Source organism: Melitaea cinxia, chromosome 2, assembly GCF_905220565.1.
Source record: "Melitaea cinxia chromosome 2, ilMelCinx1.1, whole genome shotgun sequence".
NCBI lineage: Eukaryota > Metazoa > Arthropoda > Insecta > Lepidoptera > Nymphalidae > Melitaea > Melitaea cinxia.
Genome location: NC_059395.1, coordinates 14,124,231 through 14,143,364, shown reverse-complemented (window position 1 = coordinate 14,143,364; position 19,134 = coordinate 14,124,231). Strand labels below are relative to the sequence as shown.

At 32.8% G+C, this 19,134-nt stretch overlaps 1 protein-coding gene across 1 annotated transcript; it reads right to left on the bottom strand.

Moving 5' to 3' along the window:
* Positions 1-5,128: 5,128 nt before the first annotated feature.
* Positions 5,129-13,831, bottom strand: LOC123660804 (myotubularin-related protein 2). Its single transcript, XM_045595843.1, has 13 exons — positions 13,706-13,831; positions 13,151-13,339; positions 12,796-12,870; positions 12,539-12,724; positions 12,037-12,252; positions 11,402-11,538; positions 11,196-11,321; positions 10,576-10,657; positions 9,226-9,396; positions 8,595-8,802; positions 7,624-7,841; positions 6,327-6,512; positions 5,129-5,234 (listed from the first exon to the last, which is right to left on the bottom strand). Exons 1-12 carry the CDS (start codon positions 13,829-13,831, stop codon positions 6,366-6,368), a joined length of 1,881 nt encoding a protein of 626 aa, XP_045451799.1. The 3' UTR covers positions 5,129-5,234; positions 6,327-6,365.
* Between the last annotated feature and the right edge of the window lie 5,303 nt (positions 13,832-19,134).

The window sequence follows — 19,134 nt, the reverse complement described above, 5'->3', positions numbered from 1 at the left end:
TGAAACATTATCCACTTATCCGCCTCTTCATGTTGATATGAATAATCTTCTTCTTTACGTTTCGTGACGTGATTTTCGGCAATGTTGTAAGAAGTGTTTTCCAACCACTAAGAAAAAAAATTCGGCGTCGTTGTTCAATGCTCACCTTACAGAGTTGCGCGTGCTTCTTTGCCACTCTTACCCTTTAAGCCAGCGGTACAAATTTTGTCCACTATCACCACTGAAAGACATTAAACCTATCATTCATTCAATTTACAAAGTGTTCACTTAAACCCTAGGGACCACAGATTAATTAAACTTTTAAATATTGCAAATTAATACGGTAAAATCTATACAAATAAATAAAATTGGAGTGTCTGTTTGTTATATTAAAATAACCGCTTTTTATTAAATTCTTTTTTTTTATATATCACTAGGTCGGCAAACAAGTGTACGGCTCACCTGATGGTAAGAGATTGCCATAACTTATAGACATCTGCAACGCCAGAAGCATCGCAAGCGCGTTGCCGATCCAATCCCCAATCCCCCAGGAGCTCTGGTCACCTTACTCACCAACAGGAACACAATACTGTTTGAAAACAGTATTATTTTGCTGTGATCTTCTGTAAGGTCGAGGTACTACCCCAGTCGGGCTCCTCCATATTTTGAGCAGGAAATTCCTGCTGTGCCCTACCTCAGTTAAATTCATATGTATGTTTACACGGTACATATACCAAAATTAATTTTTTATAATTTTTCTTATACTGTTTATTCTCTGTCTGTCTGTTTGTTCCGGCTAATCTCTGAAACGGCTGCACCGATTTTGTCAGGACCTTCACTGGCAGATAGCTGATTTAATAAGAAGTAACATAGGCTACTTTTATTTGAAAAATTGATTTATTTCATAACTCTGCAAACTGAACAATAACTTTTTGTGAAATTCCACGCGGAAGAAAATACCTTAAAATACCTTTCATTATATCCACGAGTTCAGTTAAACACCTACGAGTAACATAAAGGATATATTAATTACGCTAATTTACCTGTTTATAACTGAGATCTCTATCATTTAAAAAATTCAATGCGAACGAAGCCGCGGGTAAAAGCTAAAAAATATATAGCTAGCTAGCTAGTAAATATAATATAGTTTAAATCTGTAAAATAGTAATCGCTTCAGCCTATCACAGTCCACTGTTGGGTGTAGGTCATCCTGAGTTCGCGCTAAGCTTCTCGGTCCCGGCAGACCTCATCCAACTCCCACCGGGTGGTATCTTACCTAGATTATCGGTCAAGCGAAAACTAGTAATCAGTAAACACATAACAAATAGGTACACCCGATTTAAGAATCCCATCCCAGCCTGCCCAGCGTGGTGACTATGGGCAAAACACATGAGTTCACGCCATTTTTGGCTCGAACTTGTGGAGGCCTATGTCCAGCAGTGGACTGCGATAGGCTGATGTGATAATTATGAAGAACCCCATCCTTTTTGATGTCGGTTAAAATAAAATAAAAAATGTGTTTGCAATTCACATACGGCATAAGTGAATTTTCTGAAAATTGTGGTCTAAGATCCGGTCGGTATAAGAAATAGGTACCTATATACACTCATCTATTTAACGAATATGATCAAGTACATATATAATAAATAAGCAAGCTATACATATATATATATTAAGTAAGACAATACATATCCATGGATATATACATATATGATAGATTGCATAATGGTATCTGGCCCAAACTTCGTTAAATAATTAATAAAATAAAAAAAATTAAAAACGTAAGTTACTTCAGCATGAACCGTCCAATAAGCGCGTAATCACGGTTGTAAATTTACAATAAAAGAACGGTTTTTGCATAACTACTTAACTTACCTTTAGTACGAGATCATTAAGAAATATATAACCTCTTGTGCTTAATAATAATGATCCAGTAAATATGCAAGATAATAGGTATATGAATATATACCTAATAGGCTGCCTGATGAAATCGTGCCCAGACAACTTTAATTAATTATAAATAAGTAAATAAATTACGGAGGTAGGTAAGCCAGTTGATTCATCTTCAATGGTTGATTGTTATAAAAAAAATTGAAAAATGATATACAGGTAAATTTACGCGTCGGCTTTATCTTCCATTGTTCTTTGATGTATTATCATTGATGTTATTCCGTATACATATAAGTATATGCACAAAAAATATCACTTTCATCGTACTTTAAACTCATATATTTCTTTATTGTGCCGAGAGATAAGATTTGTTATTCATATTTTATGTAATAGTTAATAATTCTAGAAACGTGAACCACTTATAAAAAGTTGTCGAAGGTTGCTATTTGGTATAACAGCTTCACCGCCAAAGTTTTTTTTCTCACTTATCAAATTAGGGAGCGTCCATAAAGCACGTAGCCTGGTCGAGGGGGTAGGGGTAAGTTTGAATGCTACGCTGACCTACGTAACGGGAGGAAAAAGTAAAGCTACGTAGTTTTCTTCAGATGAGACTTTTTTTGTGAAATAAATTTATAATTGTTTAATCATTTTATTGGAAACAGTGGGGTAGCATACCTTGGAGGGCCCTGTATCAAAATTAGATGGGGGGCCCAAATGAAGGGTAAAGATTTCTCACTAAAGAAACAAAAATGCTTGCATTAAATTAAAATAAATATTTATTGATTACAAGTTATAACTTCTTCCTAGAAGAGACAATAGTGACAAGTCTTCCTAAGTAATATTATTTATTTTATTTATTTATTTATTCTTTATTGTACACCACTAGAGTAATTTAATACAGAATTGTAAACAAAAAAAAAGGAAAAATAATGCAAAATGAGGCGGCCTTATCGCTCGATAGCGATTTCTTCCAGGCAACCTTCGGGTTAGGATTAGAGGAAAAAAAGAAATAAGTAGGTGGAGTATAATAAAGGTACATCAAACAACATAAGATACAAATAATACAAATAAATTATATATAATAAACTATTCAATATTCTTATAGGTATAAATATACACGTACATAACAATAAAATATAAGTACACGGTAAATAATACACACATACATATATACATACATGTTGCTACGCCCCTGATTCGAAACACGGATGCTGTTTTTCGATGAAAATAAACTTTTTTTTATTAATGTAAAATAAAACGCTACATTAGGCTAAATGAGGGGAGGGAGGGGTAAAGACTCCGCTGACCCACACCGGCGCAGTCGTACGGGGGCAAGAAGGAGACGGTTTGCCCACCTCCTACCCCTCTCGTAATAGTGGGATAGTCGGGGGACTTCGGCCGGCCGGACGATACGACCCCACATGTCTGAGCTCTGACTCCCACCATTGTGCTGACTATGAATGCTAGCGCGACCCTATCTCGCCCTTTAATAAAAAGAATTAAAAAAAGGGGGAGGGGTTTAAGAAGAGCTAAAATATGACCACGTGGTTTATGGACACACCGTTAGGTACTGTCTAACGGACTTATCAATAATGATAAAAATAGTATATTTATAATATAAAATAACTGTAATGATCTGCATCTGATCTTCTCTAAGGTCGAGGCTAATCTCAACCACCTCAGTATAAGATGTATAAAAATATTGAAATTCGCAAGGGAAATCACATTGATCATCTTTTATAAGTGATTTTTCAAGATAAGTTTCGATGACGACCTATCTTGTGTAGTGGTGCGTGTAGAGGGGCAAACACCGGTGTCGCGGGTTCGATTCTCGCTTAGGATGATATATTTGTATATGTACAAATATATAAAATCTGTTTCCGGTCGGAGAGCACGTTATGCTGTTGGTCCCGGTTGTTATCGCAGACGCTTGCCAGCGATAGCACTCGTAGTAAGGAATCGGCTAACCTGCAGTTGAGCAGCGGGGTAGACTGAACTTCGACCGTTTTCTGACACGGTGAAAAAGGCCTATGCACAGCAGTCGGATGTTACAGGTTGTATCGATACTACTCTACTACTATAGATAGTTACTCTTACATAATTATGCGTTGTATATCTTTATTCTGTACCTATTATAATACGTTGGTAGTATTGATAATTACAAAGGGAGGGCACGACTCACGAGTCGGGAAACGGCTTTGAAATGAGACTTTTTACACAAATAGAGGTAGTAGTCCATTAGTGTTTACACCTTAAACTATTTTCATCGAATTTTCTTTAAAAAATTTCCCTGATCGTTATGTAATAAACTTTCGACCGTCATGTCAACAGTTTAATAGGTAACATACCAGCCTAAAACGACAACGCCCTAGGTACATATCTAGTATAGGTTTTTTTCATTTTTACTGACTGTGTATGTGTGTTTTATTTTTTGGAGTTTTATTACGATGAATGTCATTTATTCTAAGTCACTTAAATTTCAAAAACAGGTAACGGTACAAAAGCAAAAATTACGCAACAAAAAAAAATCTAACCAACAATTTATACTTTGGTTAGTTTGTCTTGAATAGCTGGATAGCTTCTACGTGCATAAAAATGAAAACAGATTTATATAGCATGCATTTTTTTTTACTTTTTTATCTCAAACTGTGATGTTATAATTGTTTGCTCGGAAATGAAAAAAATCGACTTCAATTACATCGATAAGTATAACATAAGTAGACGAATAAATAGTCAAAATCAACTTTAAATGAGACTACACAACAAGCATTAACTTTCGATTAAAGTAAGAATCATCAAAATCGGTAATCCCAGTGAAAAGTTATACGGCTTAATATAACCTAAGTCGACGAAAAAATAGTCAAGTAATTACGCATTAACTTGAAAATTACTCGTCAGATCTCAATTAAATTTAAATGGGACCAAATGAAATCATCGAAATTGGTCCAACCAATCAAAAGTTCTGAGGTACATACATTTAAAAAAAATACTATCGAATTGAGAACCTCATCCTTTTTTTGGAAGTCGGTTAAAAAAAAAGATTAATTGATGATGATCGAAAATAAATAATTTTCTGGTGTCATTAAAAAGGCGGAGATAAAAAAAGTATTAATTTTTCGGAGGAATCTTATTTTTATTCTCTTAGAATATAAACATAACATAAACTTATATTTTGATAATGAAACATTACGACAAAAATATAATTATTAAAATAATTAATAAAATTAACATTTATTTGTTTAAATTAAAAACTTGTTTATTTGCACAGTCTTAAAATTAGAATATAATAATATATTAGAAAATAGAACGAATATAATTCAAATAAAGGCAGTACTTCTGTTTTTAACACCAAAAACGATGTTCATCTGTAACAATAGATTTTGTTGTATTATATTTAGTCTATTATATTAAAAATGTAATATAATAATTATCTCTAATTACAAAGTATATCTTTTAAAACGTAACATTAACAAAAAAGCGTAATAACTACATTGCTACAGTTATACACACTGTACGGCAATTTTTTTTAAAGACAAGTAGGATGGGTAAAGGCATAGCGACTGCTATATCGGCTATATCAAATATCAACTGTACACAGCTCCTAAACTGTGCATATAGAAAAGTTTAAACAAAGAAAACAAACACTTGTTGCTAGACTTTATTACCGCTACTTGCTCACTTATTGTTTAAAAGATTTAGTAGTGCAACACTTATAAGGTCCTGTAGTCTCCCCCTCTTACTGTATAAAAAAGTTCTCCAGAGTAACGTGGTACGTTGCACTCTGTCGTATATAAGAGGTGCGATCACGCTAGGAGATACCCTAAGTTCAGTACACGTGCGGAACCGTCATTGCAACTTATTCCGACTGTCAACCCTCGCCCTCGGCTGCGCCTCGGCTCGGGTAGACATTTGTCGGAACTCTTTGCAATGACAGGCTATCCACACTTGTAATGAACGACTATTTTTAATACAGTTGCGAAAAAATGAAGCAATTTAATAAAATAATAAAAAGAAAATTTCTGAAAATGGCGCCAACCGTAGAATATAAGCAGAGTTTTTTTTTTTCTTCACCCATTCTGGTAGGCAAAGGGAACTATGCCCATACAGCCAAGTCTTCAGTAGAAGTTTTTTATTGATATGAAATAAAAATGAAATTTAATGAGATGAAATGAAATGAAACCTATCATTCAATCAAATCATTAAATTTGATATTGAAACAAATTAGTAGCTTCTTTTTTGAAATATACGTATTTGCATGAATCATAAAAACTTCATGGTTGGTTTTTCTTTTTAATAGACATTATTTTGACAGTTGGGAAAGAGAACGCACGAGTTCGGGAAAGGTAAAAAAAAAGCACGAGTATGTAATAGCCCACATCCCGAACGCTATACGTCCCTGCAATACGGCACTTTTGAGCAACTGTATTAAAAAGGATTTTTACTTCAAAAATGCATACTGGTAATAAAGGCCAAGGTACGGCGGCGCGCCCCAGCGCTTAGACGTGGTGCGGGCTGGCGACGCGCGGCGGCGTGAGGCCGAGGCGGTGCTGGCGCGCGGCGTGGTCGCCGGCCGCCGCCGCCGCCGCCGCCTCCAGCTGCGCGCGCAGCGCCACCAGCTCGCGCGTGCGCTGGTAGATCGGGTCCTGGCGACACGCCTCGCACTTACATCTACTATCTACTATAGACCTATATATCGACTGAGGTAGGACACAGCAGGAATTTCCTGCTCAAAATATGGAGCAGCCCGACTGGGGTAGTACCTCGACCTTACATAAGATCACAGCTAAATAATACTGTGTTCAAGCAGTATTGTGTTCCTGTTGGTGAGTAAGGTGACCAGAGCTCCTGGGGGATTGGGGATTGGGTCGGCAACGCGCTTGCGATGCTTCTGGTGTTGCAGGTGTCTATAAGCTACAGTAATCGCTTACCATCAGGTGAGCCGTACACTTGTTTGCCGACCTAGTGACATAAAAGAAAAAAAGAAAAAACTGACTATATCATAATTACTACAACTATCTATACAATTAATATAATGTATTTTCAATCATATAATATAATAATAAAGACGTTTCTTCACCAAGCATGACATAAAAATAAACAGATTTCTTTAAGTCTTATTTACAGAGATTCTAAAAAATGCTGGTGAAAAGGGCGTAGACTCAGCTTATAGCTGTTTTTCCAGTCCGCACCTATACAAATGCTGCCAGTTAAATTTGATTGGTAGGTATAGATAAAGCGTATCATTCGGTGCAGGATTACATAGTTGATAAAGATATGTGGACTTAGTGACGCTATATTTCATGCAAGATATTACTAATCATTACATAGTATAAAACAAAGTCGCTTTCCGCTGTATGTGTGTATGCTTAGATCTTTAAAACTATGCAACGGATTTTGTTTTCTTAACTAAGATTGATTCCAGTGGAGGGTTTTACGTTTTACAAAAATAATACTTAAATAACTTAAAAATTTTAATTTGTAAAATGACGATTCGAAAGTGCTCATGGGGCCTTAAAGTTGTTTTTGATTTTGATTAAGTTATGGTGCAATGTTTCTGGCCTACCATCAGGTGGTCCTATCATTTATGTCACCCTGATCATTTAAAAAAGTATGTAGTAATTGCATACGAAGCCGCAAATGGGAAGCTTGAAAATGTATGCATTGGAATATACGTATATTAATAAAAAAACAATCAGCCATCCTAATTTTTAGATCGAAAAACTCTGACTAGCCTACTTAAAAACTATAGCTTACCTGTTGTCGCATTGTGGGATTCCATCTACAGTACAACGCTTTCCAAAGTTTAATGATCCTCAGTGATGCGATCGGTACCAACACCATTTGTGGTCTGGAATACTGTGAAGGAGGTGAGTTGGGGCTAAATGATGAGGGTCCCCAGTATAAGGGATTGAGATATAGATTCTGTCGACTGTTGATGTAAGACCATAAGGATACTGTTTTTGTTTTAACTTCTGCAAAGGTAAAATAAAATATTTTGTTATAAATTATCATTTGTGAGAAAGTCATTTATTTATTTATTTATTTATATGATCACCAACATACTGTACACTGTTGCTACATAAAATATTATAATCAACAGAAACATAACTAAATGCCAGCACAATTACAGGTGATTACACAAAGTTATTCAATTTAAAAATGTCATTAAAATTAAAAACTATGAGTTATAATAAATATAATATCACGAAAATTCAATTCACATTTGCATCAACCCTGTGTGGACATAGAAGATATAATCGGTAGGCTGTTTTCTAATTTCTAATGCTATAAACCGATTTCAGTAAACTCCTTTTAACCTCTTCTAATTTGATATGTACGATTTTATTTTTTGTGTACCCACACATTAGGAATTCTAAACATTTTTGAATATCATATCATCTCTTCTAATTTTTTTAATATATATATATATATATATATATATATATATATTTTATACCACTAGGTCGACTAACAAGCGGTACGGTTCACCTGATGGTAAACGATTAGATCAGATGCATCGCAAGACCGTTTCTGCTCAAAACCAGTATATTAGCTAATAATTAAAATGGATTAGCATTTATTAAAATAGACTAACATTTTGCAAAAACGTTATACAAATATTACTAGCGCCATAAAATATACTTATTTTAAGTTGGCTAATAAAAGCAATATTGTTTCATTATAACATAAATACAAATAAAATTTTAATAACTAATAAAACACACCTTCTTTAACCCTCTCTCGCTCCGTATTAAACAGGAATGTACCAAAGCGACACGAGTACAAATGATCGACTATTGTAATTAACAGTCGTTCAGTAAATTCAAAAGCAGTCGGGAACTGCTGTTGCAACTGCCACACACAGTCGACCCACTGAACGAATACTGGAGAACGATCAGCGTCTGAGTGACGTTCATCACCATGTCCAATACGCTGAAATTAAAAATAGGATAAAATAATATAAAGTCTGCCGAGACAACATTATGAAAAGCTACGGATAGACTTCGATTAAATCTTGAATGTTCCTAATGTCATGTTAACAGTTATTTATTGGTGCGAAAATGTAAATAAATAAATTTTCTGCTTTATTTTTTGACACTAAGGATTTATCTTCGAAAATATTGTAATAGATTCGTTTAATATGATATTATTAAGGTATTAAAAATCAGTGATCTTTTTTAAGCAATACAATGTCAGGTTAACATAGAAAGGTTAAGACTTTCCCAGTCGAGCTGCTCCGAAGTTCAAGCAATAGGTATATTTCCTGCTATGTTCTTCAATCTTCTATGATTTCTAACTTCCTTGACCTGTGCGTCACTTCATCGCAAAAAATATAAATGTATAAAAAATACTTACAAGTTGGAATTTATGTCCAAAAGAGAGCCATTCCTTCTCAATTAAAACTTGGAAGCCTCTCAATGTTCGATAGTAAGGGTCTAACATTAGCATCGCTAACGCTGTCAGTTGAGCGGTCCTATCCCAGCCATCAGAGCAGTGAACTAGCACTGAAGTTTTATGGTTCTCTACCTAAAGAAAAAAATTGCAACTAGTACTATTATATTCTGAAAGCATTATAAAGATTTTTTTTTTCAATTAATAACTTATACATTATTTAAGTGACATAATATCAAACCAATATTTACATTAGCGAATAATATGGTTTTATTTAAAGGTTTATTTAAACATGTCTGTTTATAACTGGTAAGAAATAACATATGAATGAGGAATTTGCGTAAAGCAGTAGATAAAATATGTGTTATTAATTTTGTTCTGACCTAATTATTATATTTTGAAAAACACCTCAGAATTTTTAAAAAAAAGCTCAATTTTTAGGGCCTGTTTGACCAGATGTGGATAACGTTATTAGACAGATGACGATACAAATAGATATTAACAGTAGGAGGAATAATAGGCCAGTAGGACCTGTATCTTTTCAATTAATAAACTATAACATTAAGATTAATATATATATACTATAAATGAATATTTGTCTGTATGTCCTTTATAGAATCGTAAACTATGCATTTGATCATGTCATGATCTTCAGCAGTGTTGTGCGTGAGCCCACAAAGGTTTCCGAGTAGGTACGACCAAAAAAAAGAGCGTAGCAACGCGCGCAAGGTACAGCTAGTATCTAATAAATAGAATAGAATTCGATGGTAGAAAAGAATAAATAATTAAAAACTTTTTAGTATCAGATAATGTCATCCGTCAAATAGTGTTATCCACAAAAGGTGAAACAGATCCTTAATGTTGGATCTTAAAATCAAAATCATAAAATATACCTATATATATTGAAATACGAAAAAACACTCAATAATTTATGTTTACAAATAAAGTTGAAGGTAACCAAATTAGCGGGTAATAAGAATCAAGACACAATAGACTTGTGAATTTTTTTACCAATATTCTATGAGTCACTCAAAAGTTCGTCAAATTACTAAATGTATTTTACGCTGCTACAATACTTAATTAATTTCTATTGTATTTAAAAAACATTAAAACTATAACATATAAACAAATAAGTAATTACTAAGAATTTAAACAACCTCAAGAATTTGTACCCATTGTGGTCGTAATTATTATGAAATTTGATACTTGTCGAGAATTTTTCCATAAAAATTACTCACTTATAAGAAAAAACATGATAATTGCTGTTACATCATGGCGGGTATAGCCAATGAACAAAATGTTTACGCTATTTACCTTATCAACAATGCGTACGGCTCCTGCTAATATACATTTTATGTGTTTCAACCAACAACTCGCTTCAATGCCACTGAACCATCTAAAACAATTTAAATATATTTTTTAAGATTATTTAAATATATTTTTTGTAACTGACTACCAAAGAATGAAAGCACTGTTATAGAAACAATATTACCACAGAAATAGAAAGAAAATAAAAAGGATATAAGAAATATATTAACCCACTTCAAAAAAAGGAGGAGTTTCACAATTCAATTATTTTTATATATTCTTATTACTTTTACTGGGTGTACTGGTTTTGATGATTATTTTTTTTAAACAAAAGCTGGTGCTTGTCATGTGGTCCCATTTAAATTTGATAGAAATCTGACGCGTACTTTTTGAGTCATCCCTAACTATCTGTATTTAATTGACAGTTTTGCTAACTACCTATGTTGCATATGTGTCGATGTTACGGAAGTCATTTTTTTTTGTGATTGGGCAAACAATTGTATTATAAAAATACAGGACCCAAAATTACACTAGACAGCCACAAATCACAATTCACATGACGTATAAATTTAAAGAAACTATTGAATATAAATAAAATGTACTGAAAAGTATATTGCTACTCTTACCTGGTTTGATCAATTTGTGGAAAGCAGAGCTCTTTTAACTTTCTAAGACTTTCTCTCATCACATGAATATTGTGTATATCAAGGAATACGAGTTCAGCATTTTGATAAGCATCTTCTGATTCATAGCTACAAAAAGAATAAAAATGTAATTATTTTTGACGTACAGTAGTTCCATAGGAAATGTGTTATTAAAAATATATATGTACCCTCCGCCTTTAGCCTTATTAGCAATGGCATTAGCACTTGGCCTAGCATCCATGATAAATAATTTATGTGCTTGCGCATTGGCGTCCATAATCAATTGAATATACCTTTCATCCTCTCTACTACGCTTACCACTTACCTAGAAAGTGTAAAACAAATATAAAGTTGATGTAAAAAATATTTTTCGTTTATTTTGTGATGTACATATTTAAGTAAACATAATCTGTACAAATAAATAATATTGGAGTGTCTGTTTGTAATACTAAAATAACCGCTTTTGACTGAATGCATATGGATGTATACACAGTACATATACCAAAATAACATTTTTTACAATTTTTGTCTGTCTGTCTTTCTGTTTGTTCCGGCTAATCTCTGAAACGGCTGGACCAATTTTGACGGGACTTTCACGGGCAGATAGCTGATGTAGTAAGGACTACCTTATACAAACACAGCTAGTTAATTACTATATTTAGCTATACTTATAAATCTATCTTAATTTACTACAATTGCAGGAAGTTTATTATCTTAGTCACATTTAGATTACACTTTTGTGTTTGTAAATAAATAATCAGATGAGAATCGAAACCATGGGAAAGTGCTGTCTGTGACATATATTAATGACCAATAATCTTACTCCAACTAAAGGCTGACTGCATCTAGTAATAGTAGCTTGTGAACTGGGATGTATCCATGCTAACACTGGTATACGTCCTCTTGAACGGAATGCAGCTACTGATCGAAGTAAGTCGTCATTTGCGGCGGTGGGTACTGCCCACACAGCTGGATAGCTATCACATATTTCATATTTGTCATTTATACGCGTTATACGCCACATATCATTGTTAACACCCTAGAAATGTAACATAACCATATATTTAATGTATCACATCAATGCAGAATCTTATTAAAATTTGAACAATTTAATACGCTTTTTAATAATAAAACGACATAAAATATTGATTTCAATATAAAAAACAAAAGAAACTTGTTCCCTTTTAAATGTTTACACAGTACTATGAATACATTAATTTTAAAGGAACTCATGCTAGCTGACTAATAATAACAAGCTCATATATATAATATTTAATAATTAATCATAATTATTAAAATACAGAATAAATTATTCAATCTTTTACCATTCTTCTCAATTCAGCAATAGGTTCATATACATTCCAACCATCGTCTGGAAAAGTTCCAGAGTAACTGAATGCAAATAACGGCTGTCTGTGGGACAACGGGAATGCAAGTTGTTGCAATTTTTCAAATATTCCACGTCGAGAGTGATTCTCTTGTTTATGAGCAAAACGTAAATTACGCATATCCTGGAAAATAACAATAGTATTTAGAGATCAATTGAGTTTCAAAATTTTTATAAGTTTGTTTCATAACTTACCTTGCAAAATACTTCAATGCCATACGAGTTTTCTCCCTTAGATGATGCTCCACCAACTTTTTCTATCCGAGAAACCTGTTTTGCGAACAATGTTTGTTTTACTCATGTTTTAACTTTAAACCATATATAGATTTCCTTTTTTAAATACCTAATCATCATGTATTGTGTACTAGTTTTAGTACTGAATTACCAATTAACAAGAGACTAGAACAAAATTAAATTAACAAGTAAAACATTACATTAAAAAAATAAGTCAAACTGAATAAATCTGTTTTGATTACAGATGATTAAAATAGTTTCCAGTGTCTTCACAGTATTCCTATGGAATTCAGAATGAAAAGCATACAATACTTACAACCCCCAAAGGTACACTGAGCGTAGTCTGCAGCGATGTTGGTTCTGTTGGTCTGAAATGCAGCTGATAGTTTGTAACTTTCAGAACTCCACGGGATGGACCACTGTATGGACACAGGTATGTCACATCTCTTGCCACACCCATCACTTTTTCCCCATCTAACAACTGAATATCCCCCAATACATGATTCTGAAATGTCCATGATCTATTATATATTTAAAACGTATAAATAATGCAACATCAAAAATTTATAAAAAAAAAATATTAAATACTTTTAAAAACGGAAAAGAACAAAATACAATATATATACAAGCCTTTAAAAATTCATTCTGCTCTCTGTGATTAAGAATACAATTAACAAAAAGACAAATATGAATTGTTCGATCTCTACTCATCGTGATTCAATGACCGTAACACTGATAGCGATTCAAGAATACCAACAATCAAAGAACAGGCTTAGTGCCCGACACTTTCGAAGTTTAAAAAGCGTCAGGAAATAGGTAGGAACAGTTATAAAATTGAATAAGAATAAATTAATCCTTTTAGGAAACTTACGGAATCTTGTCCGTGTTTGGAATTCAATGAACTCGATTTGGAGTCCGAATCCAATGAATCGGAACTAGCATTTTTAGAAAGAGAAAAATCTGAGTTCAACAGTTCAGAACTGTTGTGTTTATCCATAGCTATCTTCAGTTTATTATAATGATCATACAATTTGTTATAACACTAACAAATTAACGTTTAATGTTACTGGCGGTGGCAATTTATCTTAATAATTTGATAGTTTTAATACTAAATATACAATCCTTGACAATTCAGACATTACAAATTATGACATTTAGGGCGCGCTCCACCTACGATCCACAACGCCATCGACCATGACCGATGAAATTGCCGTTCCAGTAGCGTTAGTGACTTAGTGCATAGAGTAGAAAAATATTAAAAGGACCGTTAGTGGCACTAATACGTAAACAATACCGAGGGCGTCAAGTGTCAAGTGTCAGCTGTGTGCTCGCAATATGGCGGCATGGTGAAAACATGCAGCTGTGGGGGTTGTGAGTGAATATTTCGCATGGGTTGGAAATAAACTTAATTCAACCTGGATTCCCGGCAATTTATCGTTGCGTTTTTGGAGAATCGAATGAGAGATAATATTCATAATTTGACAATGACTAGCTAACTTTGACCGATCTATATTTTGTGGGCGATGTGGCCGCAAACAGTGACGTCATCTATGACGTCGAGCGATCGCTCACGATGACCACTGGCCTCAGGTGGAATGATAGCATGGACTTTGCGGGCGTTGCGGACACTTAGTGGAGCGCAGCTTTGAAGATCTGAGTCATCTGAGTAAAATTGACAATCGGACGGTATTGTCACTTATAAAAAATAATCCAAAGAAATAGTTAAGCTTAGAATAGACATGCTAGCTTCATATACTACTAAATAAGTAAATACAGAAACATAAATTATATATAAATAAATAAATAAATAAATATAAATAAATAAATATTTACACAATACAATAATATAATAATATATATGTGTTGTAATGACACTTTAATGAAAAAGTTTCTAAAAACGATTAAAATAGTACTTTTGTAAAATTTTGTCCTTAAAATAAATATTATAAAACTTACTCGTTCATATTATTTTTATGACGTAAAAAATAAAATGAATTAAAACAGTTATTTATTATATACTATATGTAATATTTTCTATCTTGCAATTCTAGAACAAACAAGCGGTTTATCTTTTTTTAGGCATTCATATAACATAAATGACCAAATGAGAGAAATACTAACATCTGCTGGATAAAAAAGTTGTTGGCATACTATACTTCACAGCTGAGATTCGATTCAGATCAATATTGTAATAAATACGTAATTACATAGTGGTTCAGTCAGAGATATGCATACAATCATATACATATGTAGTTACGTGTTATACAGGTCCCATAGCAACGTACTCTATAAAGCTTAACAAGTTATATTGTATGGAAGCTTACTTAAAATCTACTATAAAATAATGATTCCATTAGGCGTAAGTAGAAATACATATTTCGCTTACAAAAGCAAAGAAAATACTGAAAGTGAAAGAAAATTGAAATCAGAAAATTTTCAATGGGACTTAAACCACCCACAAAGTTTAGTAAAAATATGTGTAGAAAAATTAAGCGTAAATTGGACAGGTATGTAAAACAATAATAATAATAATACTCTTTATTGAAAACAACAAAATAAAAACAATAACATGTTACAAATAAAAAACCAGCCAAGTGCGAGTCGGACTCGCGCACGAAGGGTTCCGTACCATCGCAATAATATAGCATTGACTAAGTATTTAAACAAATTTCATATTGTAACTAGCTTGCCTTGCTTCGTGACGTTATCGCTACCCGAACGATCATTGTATTACTCTTGGGATCGTTGCCTAGCAACTTGCCACGCACCGCGCCACCTGCGCATCTCCGAAGTGCTACCACAAAATTTTATAAGGAAACTAGCTTCTGCGCGCGACTTCGTCCACGTGGAACAGAGGTGCGCGCAATACTTGATCATTATTTTGCTGCGATGTTATTTTAAAACTGCGATATCTCCTGAGATACTCATTTAAATCGAATAATGTAAAAGGCTATTTTGTTTTAAATTAAATACTTGTGATGAATAACGTATTTATTTAGATAAGGATTAATATCATGTTTATAAAAACATCTTCACAAATAATGCATTATTTTGGAACAAACTTGGTTAGCATAAAAAAGGTTATAGTGAGCCAACCTTAAAAGATAGATATATGCTGTCGCGCTTTATTATTACCTGGTATTTAAGTACCTGGGTGACCGATCTCAGCTCGGTATTTTTATTAAATCGTGAAGGATTAGTAGAAAAGAGAGTTAAAATGGTTCCGGTGATGGCGGTTTGGATGAAGTCTTTTTTAACCGACTACAAAAAAGGAGGAGATTACTCAATACGACCGTATATATATATATAATTTTTTTTTAATGAGTGTTCAAGGATAACTTCGTCGATTATGAAAAGATTTTGATAATTCTTTTTTGGTTGAAAAGGAGATATCCCTGGTGTGGTACCATGATAAGGAAACCAGGATCTGATGATGGGACCCCAGAGAAATCGAGGGAAACTCTCGAAAATCCGATTTTGATGATTTTTAATTTAATCAAAAGCCGATGTTTATCGTGTGGTCACATTCAAATTTCATCAAGATCTGATTACAACTTTTGGAGTAATCTTTGATAATGTCTATTTCTTGACTATTTTTTCGTTGTATTACTTGTCGATATAATTGAAGTCGGTTTTTTGTTTTCGTTTGCCTGCAAACACAATTATTAATAATGAATTAACGCACGATGTGTTGTAACGAGGCAATGTATAAAATAAAAATAAAAAATAACTATAAATTAAAAATTGATACAAATTACACAATTACAAGATTTTTTTTTATATAAAGTTATGTCCACAGGCTTAAAATGCCCGTGCTTTTGTTTTGTTAGTGATCATTTACTTAGTACGCTACTGCAGCTTACTTTAAGAAAACTAATTATTCTATTTTAGTATCCCTAATGCTGACGTGAGTCCACCGACCAAAATTATGCTAACTTAATTGATATCTTACCGCAAAAAGACTTTATTATTGTTATTATTTTTTTTATTATATTGCGTCTTATCTTAATTACAAGATTGAGAATAATTGCTTCTCAAAAACTGATAGGCGCTCTAACAAGTCGTGTTTTTTTGGGAATCATATTTAAATACGAATTACATATTTATAAAATATTAGCACACACCCGCAAACGTTGTTTTGACATAACACAAAATTTCAAATATTTTTCTTAATTTGATTGCAGCACCAACTGTCGGGACAAACTGAAATTAAAATAGAATAATATTTAATATTTGATGCTGCAATGGTAGAGCAGTCTACCGGATCTAATGTAAAACATTCCAAAATCAACAACTACTTACTTATAAATGAAAAATTAGTTACATAAACATTTTTCAGTGGACCAAATTGTAAATCTAAACCATTCTCCAATCCCCTTGAACTCACACAAAAAAAATCATCAAAATCGGTCCAGCCGTCTAGGAGGAGTTCAGTGACATACCCACGCACATAAGAAATATATATATAAAAATATAAGTAACATTTCTGTAAAATATTTAAAAGCCATTTCACAAAAATGGTTCAAAACAATCCGCGAAATTGTAATATTTTGACGTCGGTATTCTTAATATTGGATGCAATATAGTAATTTATATTTTTGAAATATTGGAGCAACCTTTGTTGTAGTAAGATAATGGATCAAAACTATGATTTATATTGTTATAAAATTATTAACCTTTTCATCAGCCCTGGGTAAACGGTCGAAATGTATAATTTGAAGTTCTATTTTTCTATAACCTCTACCTTAAAACTGTATAAAAAATATGGTAATATGTTGAATATGTTTTTATTGATACATAATGCAGATTTTTTTTTCATTTGTATCGCCGTTAATCTGTAATAAAAATTTTAATTTACAAAATTTTTCCAAATAATTACAATTTTAAAAGCGATATTTTTCTTATAAAACAAAGAAATTTTAAGGAACTATGTATACCAAAGTAAATTTACATCATTTAGGAACATAAAAAAAAATTAATATACTTATTGTATCAAAAATAAAAAGATCGTATATAATACCACGCATCAAATCCAGTAAATCAGTCGAGTGCCAGCGCTCTTAGAGGTAAGGTCCACGCATAATCTGCGCAGCTTCTCTTTTCCTCACACGTGCCAAGCACCTGTTGTATAGTATAATAAACCGCGTTTGATACTTTCATAAAAATAAAAAATATGCGAAAATTACTGTAAAATAATATAATGATAATTTTTGTAAGCAAATGTATAATTTAATCTTTTTCTTACTTTATCAAAACAAATAGGCATTTAAATCTGTTTGTCTTGTTATTTGTTAATTAATATGTTTGTCGGTGTCATTGAGTTTATGAAAAAATTAAAACCGGCAAAATTTGATTATCTACTTGCATTTAAAACTATACAACTCACATTCACACTCAGATTTTCCGGGGCATAGTAAAATGCTATTTTATTTATATCGTAAATATTAGATTCATTCGTAAACTCAAAAAAAAAAAAAACTAAAAAACCTGTTACCATTTGTTGATATCGATCAAAATAGACAAAAAATGGCGTTTGTGTATGGGAGACCCCTTAAATATTTATTTTATTTTAATTTTATTTTTTATTATTAAAGTACAACTGAGTATTTTTTGAATATTTAAAGCGCCTACCTGTTGCCGTTATTGATATCGAACAAAAAAGGGCAAAAAAATCATGTTTGTTGGGATCCCCCGGCCCCCCTCAAATGTTTATTTTATTTTGATTTTAGTATTTGTTGTTATAATGGCAACAGATATACATACTTTGTGAAATTTTTAATTGTCTAGCTATCGTGATTCTTGAGACACAGCCTGTTGACAGACAGACGGACGGACGGATAGACAGCCAAGTCTTAGTAATAGCGTCCCGTTTTTATCCTTTGGCTACGGAACCCTAAAAACGGTATATAAAGGTGGTATTATCGCTAGAAGAGCGATCTCTTCCAGTCTACCTTTGAGCATAGGACACGGCACAGTAAAAGCTGTAGGGAAGTGTAAGTGTAAAATACAGAGTCAAAATATTTATCTACCTTAATATTTTTTTGGAACATTTTTAAGAGACACCAAAACTAGAGGAACTTATTGCAAAAGACCGAGAGTATTTTTTGCAAGTTTTAAAAACAGATATTCCACTACAAATTTTAGTAGATAATGTTAAAAGTGATTCTTTTTGGAAAAGATGTTATTATTCTAAGTGGTCTGAATATTCACTTGATGAAAATAATAAACCTTGGATAAATATTTTTATGGAACGTCATTATGCAGACATTTTAGAAAATATGAATCCACGCCAATACGATC

What these genes read in the sequence shown, in the direction of transcription:
- LOC123660804 (XM_045595843.1), bottom strand. Translation starts at nt 13,831, where the DNA reads ATGGATAAACACAACAGTTCTGAACTGTTGAACTCAGATTTTTCTCTT. An exon ending in CCAAACACGGACAAGATTCC is followed by an intron (nt 13,340 to 13,705) that starts GTAAGTTTCCTA and finishes TGGACATTTCAG; the next exon opens with AATCATGTATTGGGGGATAT. An exon ending in GCATTGAAGTATTTTGCAAG is followed by an intron (nt 12,725 to 12,795) that starts GTAAGTTATGAA and finishes GTTATTTTCCAG; the next exon opens with GATATGCGTAATTTACGTTT.